General features: G+C 48.0%; 1 protein-coding gene across 2 annotated transcripts in view; it reads left to right on the top strand.

Annotated features, from left to right (window-relative positions):
• The window catches only part of FOXR1 (forkhead box R1), a 46,223-nt gene extending 27,481 nt beyond the window's left edge, over positions 1-18,742 (top strand). For both annotated transcript variants that reach the window (XM_085645899.1, XM_085645900.1), the window contains 4 exons: positions 3,512-3,735; positions 5,213-5,454; positions 6,140-6,372; positions 17,935-18,742. In XM_085645899.1, the coding sequence (XP_085502025.1) occupies positions 3,512-3,735; positions 5,213-5,454; positions 6,140-6,372; positions 17,935-17,963 (728 nt within the window). In that variant the 3' untranslated portion in view covers positions 17,964-18,742. The remainder of the gene's footprint in view (positions 1-3,511; positions 3,736-5,212; positions 5,455-6,139; positions 6,373-17,934) is intronic.
• The last annotated feature ends 2,161 nt before the right edge of the window (positions 18,743-20,903 follow it).

The raw sequence follows: 20,903 nt of genomic DNA, 5'->3' as shown, positions 1-20,903 counted from the left end.
CACATAGATATTTCTCTAATTACAGAACATATTCACGGGGAGTATGTACACTCATTCATAAAAGTATCCCCTCAAGCCTTACTGCCTGTTTTATTGTCACAAAGGAACGCTACAGGATTCTTGTGGGCAAGCTGGCTGGACAGCGCCTTCTACTGATTAATGTTTATGCTCCCAAAGTAGATGCTCCTACCTTTTTTTCAAGAACTTTCATCCATCATGGGATGCATTGACTCTGACACTGTACCTTTTTGAGATCCCCACCCAATATGACTGAATCCAACAATAGACTCCATAGTCGTTGATGCAATCGAAAAACCACAAGCTTTGAGTGTTTTTCATGATATAAGCAACACTTATGTCCCCAAGGACTATTGGTGCCACAAACACGATAACATGCCTGAGTACATGTTCTACTCGGCACCCCATGCGGTGTGGACACGCATAGACTACTGGTTCAAATCGGCACATGCTACCCTGTGGCTAGATGATATCTGGTATCTCCTGCGTACCTTATTGGACCAATCTCCAGTGGGGATGTGGTTGAAGGTACCATATGGAGGGAAGCCGGAGAGGAGGTGGTGCTTTCCTGGCACTGCTCTCCTGGACACAGTATTCCACTCTGAACTGCACAACTCCATACTTGAATATTTTGAGCTAAATAATGGCTCCGTTATTCGTCAGTCTACCTTGTGGACCACCTTTAAGGCATATATCCGGGGAGTGTGGGTCTCCAAACGCACTGGTGTCCTCCGAGACATCTGCAATAGCTTTTCCAGCATAGAGACCAAACTGAAAGACATTGACCAAGCCAAGGCACAACAGCGCTGCTGGGCCCAGTTATACCGGGTCTACTAATAGGGGGAGAGTGAATGTCTGGTATGCAAGTTAGCCCGCCTACTACACCTGACCCGTGGCACAGAATACATCTCCGAGCTCCACCTGGACCAGGGTGGGCTTGTCACTACTAACGATAACATTATCTGCTAGCTTCTTCGATATTATAAACAGCTGTATTCCTCGAGACTTGACAGGGAGGCGGACGCACACGCACAGTATCTGGCGGAAATTGTGATGGTATGGATAACTGATGCACAATGACAATTCTGCAGCGAGACTATCTCAACTGAGTAAATCATCCAGGCAATTGATTCCATAGAGGGCTCAAAGGCCCCTGGCCTGGGTGGCCTTACAGGTGTTTTCTATTAGGCATTCAAACATATCCTTGCCCCGCATCCATTGGACATGTAGGCTGAGGCCCTCCCGGCAGGAGCCTTACCACCCCTGCTGCAAGAAGCAGTTATCACATTACTTGTAAAGCCAGGTTAGGACCCTCACCTCTGTACTTCTTACAGACCTCTCTTGTTACTAAACTTTAAAAACAAAATCCTTGCAAAGGCGATGGCCACCCAGTTGTTCTTGTTGTTGGATCAAATTCTTTCCCCAATGCAGACAGGGTTCGTCTCCCATAGATCCACATCCTTCAACCTTCGTACTGTTTTTGTGGTGCTCAACAGGGTCTCCCCATATGTGCCAGCGGCTGCTGCCCTGCTCGAAGCAGAGAAGGCCTTTGATTCCTTTGAGTGGCCCGTACTTCATGTGATCTACAAAAGCTGGGGCTACCTCGTGACTTCACTGCTTTGATTATGCTTCTGTACTCCAATCCAAAGGCCCAGTTATGGGTGAATGGCTCGGTCACTGAGCCATTTGCCATAACCAGGGGTATGCGCCAGGGCTGCCCCTTGTCACCACTTCTTTTTATAATTGCTGTGGGCCGACTGGTTCGTCATCTTTATCCTTCGGGGTCTGTTGCTGCACCTTATTTGGGCTGGCAGTAGGCCTCAGATGCGGTGGGATACACTTGTGCTTCCCTATGACAGGGTTGGGTTTGGGTCTCAGACTTTCAAATCTATCTAGCAGCGCAGTGCCAATGTATGTCCCATTGGTTTCATGCAGATGCTTGTTTACCATAAGTCCTACCAGAATGTGACCAGATGGAGGATATTCCCCTGGTGTCTCTATTGCCACGGTATCTTAACTTAGACCATTCTGACATGCAGACCTTGTCCAGCATATGTTGGGCATGAAGGAAACTCTGCCGACTCCTGGGGAGGAGGCCCTCTGTACTCACCTGCGCTACTGTTAGCAAACAAGCCACGGCTATAGTTGACCAGGAGAAAGTGGTACAACACACATTGACTCATCGTGATTTGCATACAATAGTGGACCTCTTCCCCGATTGCCATGTCCTTTCACATACTGACGACATTGGATTTGCAAATGCCACACATATGGACCATTTTATTCTGCGGCGCTTGCATGACACTCTGGATGCCCACATTCCCTCTTACACATTCGCTCTTGATGATTTTCCTCCGTTGATGTTCTTAATCTCTGATACAGAGGGCGGAGACTGATCTCTAAGATCTACCGGGCCTGTATGACCATAAAAACAACACAGGATGGAAAGGTTAGGCAGAAATGGGGATGAGATTTAGGCTGCCCACTAACGGACAAGGAGTGGTACTGCTGCAGGTCGCAGTCGAAGTTAGTTTCCCCAACCACAGGCATAAACGACTTCCTTTTGCAAATTCGTACATAAGACATATGTCACCCCAAGCTCCCTAGCCAGGCTTGACCCCACCAGATCCTCCCAATGCCCTAAATGCCATATGGCAGCTGCAGACTTTGCACATTTGAACTGGACATGTCCACATATAGGTACATATTGGGGTGAGGTGTTTGGGTGCCTTTCTTTGATGATGGAGCTCCGACCAGGCCCCCACATGGCACTCCTGGTCTATGTGGCAGATGTGCTAAAGAGTGTTTGCAAATTTACTGCCATATTGTTACTGTTGGCCAAGAGGGAGATAGCGGTGCGTTGGTATTCGTCCTAGTGGAAAAACTTGGTTAGCTAGTATGATATACTGTGATAAGAGTGAAGTGTATGTGATGCTGCAAACCACCTGCTTCTAAGTCGAAGGACTTTTGGCAACCTCTATGTGACTACTTGTTAAGCCTTGACTCTGATGTCCTTAACTGATAAATTGACTGTGTTCTCCTGTATGACTTATACATCCTGTGCTCTGTTGCCCCGTTGTTTTATAATTGGCCGCCATGGTACTACTCTATAAGCTTGCCTCGTTCCAGTCAGGTGTGGCTTGAACCATGTATCCTGCTGGTATTTGACTGTTAATGCCCCTTCCGGAAATTCATCTAACCCACCTTGTGGGATCTGTTGTCCATGCTTCTTCTTGTTCTGAAAATAAATGAACAAATAAAAAGAAAAAGTGGCTCCTCTACAAAGTGTTTTTACTCCAACGTTGGCATCCATTAACACATAGTCTAGAGGGAAAGGCAGATCGTTTATATATATATATATATATATATATAAAGACGAAACCATTTGCTGCAAATAACTGAATTTGTATTCTTGATCTAAGAGTGTAAGGGCATGCAGATATCTTCCCCTAGAAATGTTTTTCACAAACTTTTCTCCATCTCCTTGACATAGGGTGCAGCTTCCAGCCGAGCCTCTGGCTACTAGTGAGCCCCAGCAAGGTCTGCACATGGCCGTACTCTAAGCTGGAGGTGCCAGAACTCATTGTGCCAGTGAGGCCTGCCTCAAATGTGCCAGCCATTCCCATCCCAACCACTGCACAGGAGTCTTCACCACCCATGGAAGAGGCTTGTGGCGAGGAGTCGGAGGAGATGCCGTCATCCTCCAGTGAGGGATCAGTAAGTTAATGTAGCCAATTGTGTTCAAGTGTCCATTGAATGCCCAGCAGAACCACATAAGAACATATGGCTCCCCTTTAAAAATGTAACCACAAGAAGAGCATCCTTTTTCAAGAAGTCAAGATATGACCTGTACTTATACACAGGTTCCAGGGAAAGGAGTTCATTGAGGGGCTGGTAACTGGATCAAGGAGCCAATAATGGGAAACTCCTTGAATGTAAATGTCAACATTAGGAATAATAATTGACCACACATTTTAATTCCACTTCAGTGATTAGGTAAAACTACAGCAAACCAACGAATGTAAGGTGCGTAGACTCAGCCACTCTTGGTTTTACATCTCAGTTGTAAGTTAGTTGGGAGCTGATCTCCTCTCCCTCATCCACCTGAAGATGTCACGTGGGCAATTCTAGATCTGGCACATGCCCTACCCCCAACCCCCACCACCCCCACTCCCTCACCCCAAGTTGTACCACAAGCAGGCTAGGAAGAGATACATCTAATATTGCAGCATGAATGGACTGATGCTCCTCCCCTTCTTACCGCAGTAGCGTGTACCCTTTAAAATGTAGGGGGAAACTACGCAGCCCCAAGGAAGTCTACATGCAAGCCTCTTGAGCTGGGCAAGAAGAGCCCAAGCATGACCAGTTGTAAACAATGAGAAAGAGAGCAGGTGACTCGTGATTTCGTCATCTGCTGTAGTCTCTGCCCATAATCTAAACATGCAGCATGGATTAGATGGTAAATTTTATCAAAGGCAGCAGACACATTTATTTGCAGCAGTACTTCAGAGTTGATCGCTAGCCCTCCACCGCTTCTCTTTAATATCAATTAGAGTTGACTTACTGCCGTATTGTGATCCAAAGCAAGACTTAACCGGGTCAGCAGGGTAGATTCATCCAAGAATGACTGTCGACACAACCTCCTCTCAGCAGTCATTGCTGCAAGCAGGAGCTTGTTACTGGCTGATGAAAGAGTAATTCTAGAGGATGGAGCACTTGAGGATATAATTTCAGGGTTAGAAAACCAGTATGGTCATAATACCAGTAGGTGGAACCCCCAAATGTCCAGCAGTTTCCCATTTCTTCGCATCCGTTTGCTTTCCTGGAACTTCTGCCTTGCAAATTCTTTCTAGCGGATAGCGGAAGTAGGGGCGGGGGCAAATTGAAATGGGTGATACCTCCAAGGTTTGCGAAAACTAATTTCCTGAATTGTGAGACCCCCTAAATACTACACTCCCATGAAAGAGAAAGGTATGAGCTTTGAGATTGTCCTTACACTGGATGTGAGGTCTGCTGTGCCTGGGTCTGTCAACCTGTTGAGCATGTGGGACAAGTAGGTCAGCAGTAGCATAGCCCTGTCACTATTTTAGGTGTTTGAGACGTGCAGCTGATGCTTAGCCCCATCCCATTCGTTTTCCACCTCTTTGCTGTTTCTCTTTCTTCACATTTCCTTTCACCTCCTTTTTGCTTGTAGGTGATTGAAGATGACTTCTCCTCATCCTCGTTAGACTTCCCACTGCCTCAAGAACTTGACATGTTCCTTCCCCCGCTTGCGGTACCAAAGAGGATGCCAACCCATAGCAAGAACCTCCGGCGGAAGGCTGATCTGAGTAACAAGTGGCCTCGACCACCAATCAACTACTGCATCCTCATCTCAGTAGCACTGCGAAGTTCTCATGGCAGCCTCAACGTACAGCAGATTTACAACTTTGTTCGGTAACATTTCTGTTCCAGGGACAAACCACCAGTCCCATAACCTGCCCCTCTTCCCCCTGGTCTGTCATACAATAGGACATGAATCAAAGTGATCTATGCAGAGTATTACAGTGGATAAGCTGTATTTAATAGCACTTGTATGGGAGGGGATGATGTTGGGGGAAGAATGTTGTCTGTGTATATTTTCTTAGATGGTGGGATCAGCACAATTGGCTACTGTTAGTTGTAATTTTGAATCCCACCTAGCTCAACATAATGAAGGCAGAAGTTACTCTCAGAAAACTGATGTCTCCATTGGGATTTGATAAAGGCGCATGTGTTGCGTCCTGACTTTTGGCACTGTTCAGCACATTGGGCAGCAGAGGCAGACTGGGCTGTTGGTAATACTTAATGACTCCGGCAACCCAGATAGGGTATCGGTATGCGCAGCTCAGTCAGAACAGAAATCCCTATAAACCATATGGGCACATGTGAGGATAGGTTTGTGCCCAACTGGCATATTTACCTTTTTCCATCTTATGTAATAGAAATGTTATAATGTTTGCAACCAAGGTGACCTATTGATACTAAAGATGAGGTGTGTTTTTGGTTGTGGGGCCAATGTGCTGTAGATAGATGAAGCGATAAAATGTTTGATATGGAGATTAATAAATAGTCTGAATGTGTTTTATCCCTTCGTTTACAGAGAGCATTTTCCTTTCTTTCGAACGGCTCCAGAAGGCTGGAAGAACACTGTCCGCCACAACCTGTGCTTCAGTAGCAGCTTCCAGAAAACCACAAACCTCGCTTGTGGTGGGAGCAAGCGCAAGTCTTGCCTATGGAAGCTGACCCAAGAGGGCCGCCGCAAGTTCCAGGAAGAGATGCAGACCCTGCCTGAAGAGCTGGTGGGCCTCCTGAGGGATAGCATGTACAAGCCAGGTAGGCACAAGTGACCTTTTCGTGCTGGGCAGCAGGCAGTCACAAGGCATACATTCCTCCTACTGGAACTCAGAAACTTTTCTGTTGCCCAGTGCACATTTTTGGGGTTTTAAAGCGGTCTTCTGTGTTATACATGGAAAGAAATACAAAATGTCGGATGGCTAAGCTTGAAAGGTGCCACCTGTGGTGTCAATGGTTTGTCTCGCAGCTGACCAGAGGAAGCCATGCAGCTCTGTTGATTGGCTCTCACCCATAGCTCAGAACAGTCAAAAGAGGCACAGTTCTGTGCACTGGGCATGGATCTTTATGATGGAGTTCTTCCTGGGTTGTGGGAAGAAATATTCGCCTCCACCCAAACTATCTTCAAACTGCGGGGATGAGACAAGCTGCTTCCGTTGACTTTTTATTAAGGCTGGCAGGCATCAGGGAAGGTAGCTGAGAGTGTAGTGGGCCAGGCAAGCATTTGGTATGGGAGCTGCGGATTTGACTGTAAAACCAATACCAGGGACATCTTGACCGTTTAACTGGGTTCTGGCTGTGTAAAGTCAATAACAATCTTGCTTTTTGACCACCTGTTTCACCCCTTGCGGGTGACCCCTCCCATGGTTTTGCAGCCAGACATGGCTGTTTGAGTCCTGCCTGTAGACCTCCTTCACGGATGGGAGAGATGAATCTATTGTTTATTGCAGAGCAAGTTCTAGTTTAGCATTGGAGTTTCCTTGACTGCTGGCAGCAGGTGACCAGCACATCCTGTTGATTTGGCTGTGGCTAGTCCAGAAGAACAACTTACCATAGACTGCATGTGTCCAGGTGCCAATGCATGGAATATTGTTCATCTAGAACTATGTTATGGGTGCAAGAAACAAATATTTCATTGTGGGTTGAGCATCTCAACCCCCAGGGCATTTCCACTAGTCAGGACTGATGCTGCCTGTTTTCAGATAGACTGCAGTACCGGGCCTTGTCATTTCTGGGCAAACGGTGTAAGAGGGTATTCTAGAGGAGGAGCAAGGCATTAAGACCTCGTTCCTCATAGGGGTAATTAGTGGGTCTGTTTAGGCTTACAATAGCTATGCTCTGTGACTGACAAAATCCTACAACGTTTTCCTGTGTCACTCATTTGTTCTTAGTTACATGTCTGTATTGAATATGGCATTTGAGGAATGACCAATAATCCCATTTTCTCAGCTTAAACATGCCTCTCTGCTGCGTAACTAAATATACCTTTCCCAGGTGACTGTTGTAGTACAAAATGGTTCATAGAAAAATCAAAAGTGTCTCAAGTGATGCTATTGGAGTACAGAGGCGTGCAGGCTCAAATCAGCTCTACAGGAATGGGGCAGGTAGAAGAGCTTCATGTTATCGGGTTTGACGTGCCAGAGTGAAAATGCACAAAGAAACTGGCCAGTCAACGCTTGCGTCTCTTTGGAAGGGAGAAGAAGGATGGTGTAGATCAAGAAATGTATAGTGGGATGACCGGAAGAAAGAAGGGCTTGTTTGTTTGACATAATGATAAAACCAAAGACACAGTGTATGTGTTGCTAGAGAAACATGGTGGGCCACAGTAGTCAAATCACACGGATCTGTGAGTGTTGTAAAAAAAAAGAAAAACCGTTTCTGGTCGATGCATGTTCTTCTGGCATATTTCTTACCTTAGGAAAGGATCCTTTGAAGCTTCAGTCTAGACACCAAAGAGATTCCCCAACAGCATCTCACCGGTGCTGCCAGGTTTCTTCTTGTGGCTTCAGCTGCAGCTCCGCTGCCAGATGTGATGACACCTACATAGCATAAATTAGGCACCAAACAGCATTCTGGTGTCATTTCCTGAAATTGTTCCACACCCCATTAAGGCATGCTGCGAGAGTAGAAACGACAGTGACAAAAACAGTGGATAATGTTACCATAACCTAGAAACTTATTAACCTCTGCACTAATTCACAGGTGAGAGGACAGTGAGAAGTCTGCTAGAAGATTATGCATCCGTCTGAAATAACTTTACATGTGTAAATAATATTTTCTTCTGATGGATACTTCATCCTGCTGATTTATCACCTTATGAGTGTTGAGGGAGGGAGTAGCACCAGCTAACTACGAAATCCATGCAACGGTTTGGGGAAAATACCCATCACTGTGTACTTGAGACATTTGTGCTTGCCAGAAGTATGTAAAGATGATCCTGCAGCCACCAGGCAGATGTCTGCAAATTAAATGCCTCTGGAAAGATCTGTTGAAGCAGCCGTGGTCCTAGTGGAGTGGCTATGAATGGCCTCCAGAGGGTCTTTCTTGGCCAAGCCATTTGCAGATCTTCATGCAGAGGGTGACCTAGTGCAAAATGGCGGGTTTAGTTACAGCCTTGCCCTTTATTTTTTTGTTTGCACTGTCAAAATCGGTCACAAAGAAAGAGCCGATTATTGACTGTCCTGTTGCATGCAATCAATGTAATAGGTCACAACACATCTGGGGTCCAGCCTATGCAGACACTCTTTTTGGGAGTGGGGGAGGGAAGAAAAATGGAAGGGAAACAGAATGGCCCATGTGGAGTGGAGACACCATCTTGGGTAATGAGGATGGTTAAAAAACATAAACTGAAAGGTTAATAATCTGAGAGGGCCTGGATTTCTCCAACACTACAAGCTAAAGTTATTGCCCCCAACAATGCTGTCTTTAAAATGAGTAGCTGAACCTGGCAAGTGTGCATAGGCTTGAATGGAAATACAGTTAAGAAGGCTAACACAAGGTTCAGATCACACTATGAAACGATAAATGGAGTGGGAGGACAAGCTAGTGTGTCAGAAAATGTGCCATCAAAGGCACATCAACACAAGGAAGGTTGATCAGGAAAACATATGGATGCAGATAGCACAACCAGTAGTCTTCATCAGTTGACACTGCAGGGTCAGTGCAAATTTCAAGACGTCAGAAAAGCAAGATTTAAGGGACTGACAACATCTTCAGCAGGTAGGCAAAAGGACGTGCTAGCAGTTCTCAATTTCCATGTGAGGAGCACCCGCATTTGGGGATTGAGTGGAGGGCCTGAGCATCCTGCTTCAAGAGCGAACCACTCTTTGCGAGAGAGGAAGAGGATGCTGAATGCAGTGTCAACAAATCAGAGTATAAGGTTATGCTTGCCCATTTTGGACCTATTAGGAACTGCTGAACTTGATTCCTCCTCGCACCTTCTGCACTACGAGGGCCGTAATACAGAGATCAAGTCCTGAGACCTGCCGAACCTTAAGGCATCCTCCATGGACCCATGTATGGCACAAACCTGAGGTCACTTCCGTTTCTGCGTTATGGCGTGGAGATCACTAAGGGAACCCTAATCTGAAGAAGATTGCTTTGGTCACTCTGTTGTGTAGTTCTCACTCATGGCCCTCCAGCGATCAGCAGCATTGATCAAACCTGCAAAACGAGCCACTACCAAGAAAATACCTCCGCGCTGCACCCACTGCCACAGGTGAATTACCTCTGACAAAGGATTCATGACTCCACACCACTCTGATGATAAAATTGGCAGTGTTTATGTGGTTTGAGACTGTCTGAATAAGGTTCCTTGAGATGGAAGGTAGAAACCCCTTCGCAGCTAGATCCGCCACCCTCTGTTCCAGAGCATTTATGAGCAGGTGCTGGCATGATGCGGACCAAAGGTGTTTTTATTTCCCAGGTAGGCACTCCAGCGCAGCAAGGAGGTTCCTGTGACCGCAGGAGTTTGTGCTTCTAGAGAGATGCAGGGAGGGCCCATAAAAGGTTTGGAGAGATCTGTCCACCAGTGCAGATCAGGCTTGGCTTAGACCGGAAGATCTGTGACTGAGCTAAGGGGATTCACTGATGCTAAGGCTAATGTCTCATAAGGCACCACTAATCTGTCTCCTGGCGTGTTGCACCAACAAGATGCAGAGAGCCGTTAGACCAAGCAGGCGGAAGATCTGCAGAACCATGATTTCAGCTGGAGACAGAAACTAAAGAATCATCTATTTTTAAAATCCTCTGAGAAGTTGAAAGACCTTCATACTGTTCGTATCTAGAACAGTAACAATATATTGTTTTGGTTGGCAAATACTGAGAGAACTCTTACTCATTCACTCACCTAAATCACACACATCCAATCATGGGGGATACAGTACCAATTGAAAAAGCAGTGTGCCAGTACACAAGAAAAATATTGGAAATGTTATGGATCAGTTTGTTAAAAGCATATAAAAAAATTGTAGCAGATTAAAAAAGTTAATCATACATAGTATATTTATGTTCAAAATCTAAACAACATCACACTATAAATAAACAAATGGACGAACTTAATACCAAAGACAATTATACAAGAGTATTAAAAAGACACTACACTTTGTCATAAAGAGACCATATCCGTATGAGGTAACGTTGGGGCTGAACCCTGATATACCAAGGACGATCAATATCTAGTGTGGCAGCCCACTGTGCGGATTATGGTTCTATTGCGTCAACTCGTTTCAATGGTATTATAATGATTCAAACCATCTTTATCAAGACCAAAGATATTACTCTCTGATGAAATCTTAAAAAATAGCTTGACCAAAGTGCAGAAGTCACTTCTATCCTGAAACTCCTTGTCGGGGAATATAAAATGCTTCTCCCAACCCCAGATAATGTTAAAAAAAAACACCTTGTATAAGGATCAATACGAAATGCAGATTTAAACAGCTAGCCTCACAGTCCTCCTTTCGTCGTGGAATCTCCAGTACCAATATCGGATAACCTCCAGTGTGGGTATAATAACTGCCTACTTAAGCCTGAATTATATATCACAAGGTTCCTATATATCCTCCATTTAATAGAGCCTTAAATCCTTAAGTATGGCGGCATCACTCTGCATCCGTCCACTGTTGTTTCTCAATAAAATCTAGAACTGCCCCATTGATCGTAAACCTCTCATTTGGCAAGAGGCAATATTTTTGGGTGATGATGGTGAAGCCCAATTTGTGGAGGATAGCTCCCTTCTGCTGAAAGTGATACTTGAAATCCATTTTCAAGATCCAGGTATACAGCTATGGAAACCAATAGGATCCTGATTGTTGCACTAAAGCTCACAACCACCAGTGTCGGAGAGATGCATGGAGTGGTCATCAATCCAAACAGTAGAACTACGAAATAAAAATGCTGAGATCCCTCTGTAAACCTCTGGTAACATTCGTAGGGGGTAGCTTTGGGAAATGGAAATGATTATTTGAGAGGTCCAGGGATGCCAACTATTCCACCACGTTCAGGGCCCACAGAACATGGCTTATTGAGAAAATCTTGAGTGTGTTTTGCTGAAAGATCAAGTTCAGAAGCCGAGATCCAGGATGGTGCTTAAACTTCCGTCCTACTTGAGGACCAATAAGTAAATAGAATCCAATGTTCCTTTCTTCTAGACGCTCCGCCTCTGTTGCCCCTTTGCTCTGGAGGGGAAGGATCACTGCATTAAAAATCTGTGTGCAAAATCCCTATTAAAATGATAGACTTTGCCTCTGCAGAGGGCAAAACCAACTCCCAAGATTTCAGCTTTTTGTACAACAGTGATAAATAAGGAAATACCCTCTAAGGCAGGCCCAGATGGCAAAAGGATGTCCCTTTCCAGTAATGTGTCTGAACCACTCTCATCTGAAACAGACACATTAGTGATAGATTCCTTACCTTAGAATATCCCCAGGCGTCAGACTGGATCCGGAAAGTTTTTTCGTTAGCAGTACCCCTGCGCGTCAGTAGGTGGCGTCGTATGCACCGAGATGACGTCACGGAGACTATTTAGGCGCCACCCATGCGCGCTGACGTCAGTTCTTCCTTTTTCCTTTCTCAGTCACTTTTTGACTATCTTTTTGAGAATTTTGTCTCTTGTCGGTTGCACGTAGGGATGCCTGGTTTTAAGTCTTGTGGGGCCTGTCGTCGCAATATGTCGGTGGTGGACCCCTACGACGTCTGCCTCTTCTGCCTGGAGAGCGACCGCAACTCCCGGGCCTACATGGACTGTTTGGCTAGGGCCCTGAAGACCTTGCGGGAGCGGCGCCGGAAGCTGTTTGAGGTTCGACACTCCTCCCCGTGCAGTTCGCGGTCCAGGGGCCGCTCCAGGGAACGCTCGCGGGGCCACCATCACCGCTCCTCGTGCTCCAAGTCTTCACCCTCGGATTCGGGTAAGAGACGACACAAAAGAAGTCGAAGAAGCATGGTCGCTCTCAGACGTCCCCCCCCCGTCGATCTCCGGACGAGGGGGACCGGGGTTCTGACCCTGCGGCTCCTTCGGAGCCCGTGAGTCCCGCAGCCTACCCGGCTTACCCGGGTCTGTCGGCGACTCCCGCTCCGGTGCAAGAATTTCTTGCCACCGTGGACCGTCTGTTTAGGCCTCGGGCTCCCGCCGGCGCACCCTCGGGTCCCGCGTTCCCGTGTCAGGATCCTGTCAGGCCGCCGGCCCCGGTGCCGCAGGATCCTGCGCTGCTGGCCATGGCGCCACAAGGTCCCGCGCTGCCGGCTCCGGCCCCAGCGCCGCCCTCGGCTACGCCTACGGCACCGCAGTGGGTACCATTTGTCCCGCCCCTGCCCCGGTTCTCGGACACTTTTGTCCCTACCTAGGATCCGTACTGGGACACAGCGCCGGTTCGGCCCCGTCCGGCGCCGTTTGTTCCTTCTCTGCCGCCACAGCCTGTTCCGCATGTGGCGGAGGTGGAGGATGACTGGGAGGGGTCCGAGGACCCTCTTGCTCGCCAGTGGGACTCCGAGCAGGACTGGGCGGACGAGTTAGAGGAGGCCAGTGGCCTCGATCTCTCCTCTGACCCGGGGTTTGCCTCTCCTCCGCCTACCATAGAGGAGGCCGCTGAGGTCCTCCACCTTGTTCTACCTACGGTGGCCCTGAAAACTGATCTCCTCACCGAGGTACTCCAGATGGCGTCCACTTCGTCGGAGCCCCTGCTGCCATGTAACGACGCCTTCACTGACGTCTTGCTGGGTACTTGGTCGCGGCCAGCTACAGGGGACCCGGTGGATAAGAATGTAGCCAGGCGTCATCGCCCGGCACCGGGTGACCCTGCCTTTCTGACCACTCATCCTATGCCCGAGAGTTTGGTCATCCAAGCTACGACGTCCCAGAGTGCCTTTTCCACGGCTCCGCCGGATAAGGACTCTAAGAAACTGGAGCAGTTCGGCAAAAGGTTGTTCTCTTCGACCAGCTTAGGGCTGAGGTCAGTGAACACCGCCTGCCTCTTGGGCCGCTATTCCCACGCGGTGTGGGATGCCGTTGCACATGTGTTGCCTCAGTGTCCTGAGGAGGCCCAGGCTGTGCTGTCTCAAGCTGTTGCCGAGGGTAAAGATGCGGCTCGGTTCGCCATTCGGTGTGGTTTGGACACCGCGGACTCCCTAGGTAGAGCCATTTCTACGACTGTGGCGTTTCGCCGCCACGCATGGTTGACGTCTAAAGGGTTCTCGCCAGATGTACAAAGCTCGCTCATGGACATGCCCTTTGATGGCACCCGCCTGTTTGGCGATAAGGCCGACGGTGCGCTGGTGCGTTTTAAGGACTCGAGGGCTACGGCCAAGTCCTTAGGTCTTTCCACGAAGAGCCCAGCCCCTCGTGGTTTTCGTTCCTTTCGTGGCAACAGCAGGGGCACACAAGCGCATTCCTTCAGCAAGCCTGTGCAGACCCAGCTGCAGTGCGGACGCGGCTTCCGCAGGGGCGGGTCTGGCGTGGGGGTCAGTCCACCTCCACCCCCGCTGCTTCTACCTCCAAACCTTCCTAATCCGAGCTTTGTGGAGCACCCCACGCCAGTGGGTGGCAGGACCTGCCATCACCTCCCCCACTGGCACACCGTCGCCTCGGACGAGTGGGTGTTGCAGAACATCCGCAAGGGTTACTCCCTTCCCTTTCAGTCCACCCCTCCAGCCATGCTGCCTCCGTCCCACCGCATGTCGGAGGAACACTTGGCAACTCTCCAGCAGGAAGTCACGGCCCTCTTGGCCAAGGGGGCCATCGCACGCGTTCCTGGGCCAGAAGTGGGATGCGGTTGTTGGTCCCACTACTTTCTGGTCCCCAAGAAGGACAAAGGGGGCCTGCGCCCCATCTTGGACCTGAGGAACGTCAATCGCTTCCTCCGGAAGGAGAAGTTCAAGCTGTTGACTCTGGCTCAGGTCTTGGCTGCCCTCGACCCTGGAGACTGGATGGTAGTGTTGGACTTGCAGGACGCGTATTTTCACATACCTGTCCTGCCAGCCCACCGGCGTTACCTGCGGTTCACAGTAGGCCACGCGCATTTTCAATGTGCCGTGCTCCCCTTCGGCCTTACCAGCGCCCCTTGGGTGTTCACCAAAGTGATGGCGGTGGTCGCAGCTCATCTGCGCAGGTCAGGGGCGTCAGTCTTCCCCTGCCTCGACGACTGGTTGTTGAAGGCGGGCTCGCCCCAGGCAGTCGTCGCTCACCTCCAGACTACAGCCGACCTCCTGCATTTGCTGGGGTTCTCCATCAACGTGCCGAAGTCGCACCTGAGTCCCTCTCAGAAGCTCCCCTTCATCGGAGCGGTTCTGGATTCGACGCAGTTTCGGGTTTATCCTCCCAAACAGCGAGTCTGGGATATTCAGGCTCTGATTCCGATCTTTCAGCCTCTATACCGGGTGTCAGTCAGGTTGACCCTCCGGCTCCTGGGCCTGATGGCCTCCTGCATCCTACTGGTGCAACATGCCAGGTGGCATATGCGGGCTCTGCAGTGGGACCTGAAGTTCCAGTGGGCACAGCATCAGGACAAACTGTCTGATCATGTCCAGATCTCGGAGGGCACTGGATGTCGATTGCAGTGGTGGCTCACGAATCGCGATTGGGTCAATGGCAGATCCCTCTCCCTTCCCCCAACCGGAGCACACAGTGGTGACGGATGCGTCCCTCCTGAGATGGGGAGGCCACTTGGGAGAGGCGGAGATCAGAGAACTCTGGTCTCCGGCGGAGTGGAGTTGCGGTCTGTTGTACGCCTTTCCGCCTATAAAACCTCTGCCCAGAGTGCTGAAGAAGATTTGGCGCGACCGGGCCCAAGTCATCCTTGTGGCTCCAGATTGGGCACAAAGATACTGGTATCCCGAGCTACTCAGCATGGCGATCGCTCCCCCGATTCGACTGCCGCTTCGGGAGGATCTTCTGTCGCAGCAGCAGGGGACGGTCCTCCACCCGAACCTGTCCAGCCTCCACGCATGGAGATTGAGCAGCAACAGTTGACAGCTTTCGATCTTCCTCCCGAAGTCTGTGATATCATTCTGGCAGCCAGGCGTCTCTCCACTAAGACGGTATACGCCTGTCGATGGAACAAGTTTGTGGCATGGTGCACAGCGAAGTCTGTGGATCCCCTTTCTGCCCCTCTTTCTGAGGTTCTTCTGTTCCTGCTATCCTTGGCCCAGAAGGGCTCTGCTCTGGGCACTATCAAGGGTTATCTTTCGGCCATCTCCACCTTTCTAAGTCTTCCAGATCAGCCTTCTGTCTTTAAGTCCCCGGTTGTTAACCGTTTCCTGAAAGGCATTGCACACATGTTTCCTCCTGTGCCTTTCATTATGCCTCAATGGGACTTGAATTTTGTTTTGACTTTTCTGATGTGCGCTCCTTTTGAGCCTTTTCATAACTGTCCTTTACATCTTCTCACTCTAAAGACGGCTTTCCTGGTAGCTATCACCTCTGCCAGAAGAATGAGTGAGCTCCAGGCTCCTTCTAAACATCCTTTCCTTTCTGTTCATCCGGACAAGGACCCGTCCTTCTTTCTTGCCAAAGGTTTTCACGCCCTTCCACATCGGGCAGACCATCACTTTGCCCACCTTCTTTCCGCCTCCGCATCCTTCAAAAGAGGAAGAGAGGCTCCACCGTCTGGACCCAAAACGTTTGCTCTCGTTCTATCTGAAGCGCACACAACTCTTCCGGGTGGATGACCAGCGCTTTGCTGGCTATGCGGGTGCCAAAAAAGGTCAGGCTGTGCACAAACGGACCATCTCTCGGTGGGTCGTTCTGATCATCAAAGAGTGTTACTCGCTGGCTAACTGGGGCCTCCTGTGGGGCTGCGTGCCCATTCTATCAGGGTGACGGCGGCCACTACTGCTTTGGGACGCTGCGTTCCCTTGCAGGATATTTGTCAGGTAGCTACGTGGGCTTCGCTGCACACGTTTATCAAGCATTACTGCCTTGACAGTCAAGTCCGGAGAGACGGCATCTTTGGCCGTTCTGTTCTCCGTGACTTTCTGGTGTAATCTATTCGCAGACCCACCACTGGGGTTGGTATTGCTGGGGTATCTATTCTAAGGTAAGGAATCTATCACTAACGTGTCTCTTTCAGATGCACAAGTTACTACTTGCGTAATGATATATCTGTAAGAGACATTCATTAGTGATAGATTCCTTACCGCCCCACCCATCCTCCCCGTTCTGCGAACTGATTTCTAGGGTTAAGGTCGTCCCTTTCAGGGCCCTAGTTTCATGGCACCAGTGGTCAGTTTCTTGCATGGCTCTGCGTTCCTGGTGCAGCAAATCATGTACAGAACTGACGTCAGCGCGCATGGGTGGCGCCTAAGTAGTCTCTGTGACGTCATCTTGGCGCATACCACGCCAGCGACGGACGCGGAGCCGCACGACGCCACCTACTGACGCGCAGGGGTACTGCTAACGAAAAAACTTTCCGGATCCAGTCTGACGCCTGGGAATATTCTAAGGTAAGGAATCTATCACTAACTAATGTCTCTTACAGATATATCGTTACACAAGTAGTAACTTGTGCATTCTGTCCGAGACAAACCTCTCTTCCTTCCAGGCAAATCTCTGAGCCCTAGGGAGGGGCTATGCCAAGAACACATCATTGATGCTTGCCTAGCTTTCTCTTTGAGGTGCAGGAAAAACTGGAACTGATGCCGACATACTGGTTGGTACCTACTAAACACCAATGTCATCACATCATTCAGTGGAATTGTGGCTGAAGCTGCATGGTGCTACCTGGCAGAACTGATGAGCAACTACTAGGGAAAAGGTTAAAGGTCCAGTCTGAAGCCTGAATGGATATTTCATAAGGTGAAGAATATGCAGGAGAATGTATCCATATGAATCGGGAGACTAAATGCGGACTTTAAGGCAAGGGAAGGGTTGCATGTGTGGCTCCTGGCAGCAGTCGCTCTTTTCATCAGTGGGGTAATGAGGCTTCTTAGGCCCCCAATTTGAGAATCCCAGTGTGCCTAGGCAGTAATATTACACCTGGCATTTCAAATATTGAAGCCATTGGTGTGACCAGTCTCCGATTTATCAGAATTAACAAGTTCATCTCCTATTGGCAGATAACATGCGGATCACGATACTACTTCCACAATTTTAACACAAAAACAATTTTGGGCCTTTTTACAGTGGGCAGAACCACCCAAATATGACCTGGAGCATTTGTTCCTTGTAATCATTGTAGTATTAGTACATACTGGATGAGGGCATTTTGTAATCCCATTTTGACTGAAAACTTCAGTTTCTGAGCAGAACAGAAATACCAACAATTGATAATGAGGGCGTTTGAGCTTAGTCTTGTTAATTAACACTTTCATCTTCTCTTCCTACCTCTGTCACAGCTTTGATGGGGATTATGTTTGATATCTGAGACCTTCACAGCAGTTTTCCATGCACCTCACAGGGGCACTTTCACAGCTGCAGAAGCGAGGCCTGCAGCCAGGGTGATGGGGCTGCATCTTCACAGCTCAAAAGAGACCTGTGCTTGACCCACTGAAAAGCACCTTTGCAGATGGAGATCTTCAGCGTCACTCACGGGAGCACTTTCAGAGCTACAGGAAAGAAAACCTGCAGCCTTGGTGATGGCAGCACCTTCACACCTCAAGCAGCCTGTGGCTATCATCGCAGGAGCAACTTCGCATAAGCAGAGATGGGACCTACAGCCAGAGTGAGAATAACCAAAACAGACTGAGAACCAACCTGCAGTCAACCTGGGAAGCACCATCACAGATGAAAAAAGGCCTGCAGCTAGAGGGAGAAGCTTGTACCCGAGTCCCAAGAGCACCACCGCAGCTGCGAAAAGACCTGCAGCCAGATTGACAACCGCACTTTAGCAACAAAGGATTTCCTTCCTTGAATATTTCGAGGGCGGGGACACCAAAACGTCTATGTTAGACAGTGTTTGTGTAGTTTAATGCCAATACAAATCACGGCTTTGCACCCTCAAAAGTTGCCCATTTTGGCGCCTAGTTTTCTCCTAGGGGTGAGGCCAGGAGCACTGGCGTCTCATGACTTAGAATGTTCATGTGTTAATGTGAGTTAAATGCCACGCCTTTATTTTTGTGATTTAGTTTGATGACCATATATTTGGCATGGCTTGGGTATGAATTTTGGTGGTTGTTAAAAATAAAGATTTTGGTGTTGTAAAAATGTTCTCTGTGGTGATTGGAGTCAGTGCAAGAAGGTGAGTGGTATGGTGGCATTGCACTTTTCAAAGCAACAACACTGTCCGTGGTATTAGTGAACAATTGTCTAAACCAAAACCTGAGGCCCATCCTTAACGCTAGAGAAGAGCTGCGCATCACAAGGGTCAAGTGGGCACAACAATATTCTTGAACCTTTGCGTCATTTGACAGCATTGGTTATAAAAACCCTGCTTTGTAATCTGATCTCACATGAGATTGAGTTTAATGTACCAAGAATAAAGTTAATCCCAAACCACTAATTTCGGTACTTTTCTTTGCATGTAATGGGAGTGGGTGCAGTCAACAAGGTTTGCTTTCAATTATAGCCTTTCACTATTTATATGGTGCGCCAGTAGTGCTCATTTCAGATGATCCAACTGTCGGCTATCTCATGTATGCCACTGATGAGCAGATATTCATAAAAGTGGGCCACCAGATAGGAACTGGTCCAAACATAGATGCACATTTTTTGCTTTGCTTAAACAGTTAAAATTCTGAAATCTTGCTAGTGGGCACAGCAGACCCTTCACCTCTTCCTTTCTGTTGGCCAGACTCCATGGGTTCACCTCCAACACCATATCTGAGGGTTCACAACCTGGGTTTTTCTGGGCATCCTCTCTTTCCTTCAATTTCCCCAAAAGACTCTCGCCTAGACCTTGCCATGGTATTTCTCTCAAGGATTCCTGTGAAGTCTCACTGATATCCCACAGCATATGCAGAGCAAAATCCAGCAGCATGGCTCAATTGTGACCTAAGGTACAGAATTCGTATCACCCCACTTTTAAATCACTAAATTGTTTACCTATCAACCAGAGATTTCACTTTAAAATGGTGTGTGTTGTACACAAGTTTGTTCAGGGCCATGCACCCGATTGTCCAGGCTCTTTCAGCCCTACTATCCACAAATTCCTCCAATTCTGTTGGAGGAATTGCAACCCTCCTTGCCATTTAGATGTCAAAGCTTACGAGAATTTGGGGTAAATCTCTCCAGGTTCAGTTGTCCCTGAGGAACACGATTCCTCAGCTATTGGGAATGAGAAACGTTTTCCTAAAATTGATGCAAGTCCTAAAGACACATCGGCTCTGCTCATCCTTTAGCCTAGACACTGCAGTCATTTGCTAGCCTCCCGCTTGACTTGCCTGATAGACACATTTTACATCTACTTGCATGTCTAGATGGCTACGGCTTGCATAGTAATTATATAGATCATCCCCCATCAACTCTTTTTCAACTTAGAGGCATTTTGAAGACTTTGCGTGTCGGATCTGCTACTGATTGATCGTTTTTGCTTATGGTATATAGTAGGTAGTGATCTAAATCGATACTTTGTCAAAAGCCAAAATACTTGCAGCAATAAATGTTGCTGCTGAATATCATACAGTAAACTTAATAAGTAGCTGTCTGTTCTGAAGCAGACCTGAGCAAAGTGGATTCTCTTTCTGTCGTGTGGCCTGGACTCCAGAACACAGAAGGTATCATGATTGCTCTTCACCCGACATTTTATTTATTTTTTAAATTGTACAATTTATTTTTTAGACCTTTTCGCTTGCAATGCATGGAGCTTCACTTTAGAGTGACTGCCCAGTTGCCAGACCTCTTAGCCTTCGCCAACGCCATCCTAGCCTCACAGAAAAGGGTGTTGGATCTGCTGGTAGGTACAAAATTCTGACTTTGATGTCCATCGTGCTCGGATCGGTTGCCTCTCCTTGGTGGTCATATTAGTGTGTTCATGCTGATCCAATATGAAAAAGTATGGTCATTGACACTGAAAGGCAAAATATGTTGCTTCTAAGAAGAAACTTTTCTAATTTGCTGGAGTATAAATCTTCTCCATTGTTAATTACCTCTCCAGTAGTAACCACTGTCATGAAGCCCTTGGGTACACCAGTGCTCTACAGGAAAAAAGCCACAAATAAATAGATAATAAAATCAATAAACTCCACTCCGGGTTAAAAATCCATGTTGTAAACATAGGTAACTGATCAACTTCAGTGTGGTGCACAGTTCCTTAAAACCAATTCTTTCTTGTGGAAAGTGAATTGCAGTGTGGCCGCATTCATAACTTCACACTGTGCTCTTGTCTGCTAAATTGTACTTAAGAACCAAGCTAAAGCATTTAATCTAT

This window comes from Triturus cristatus, chromosome 3_1, assembly GCF_964204655.1.
Source record: "Triturus cristatus chromosome 3_1, aTriCri1.1, whole genome shotgun sequence".
NCBI classification, from domain to species: domain Eukaryota; kingdom Metazoa; phylum Chordata; class Amphibia; order Caudata; family Salamandridae; genus Triturus; species Triturus cristatus.
The sequence above is the reverse complement of the archived record's forward strand: the minus strand, read 5'-3'. Positions and strand labels throughout refer to the sequence as shown.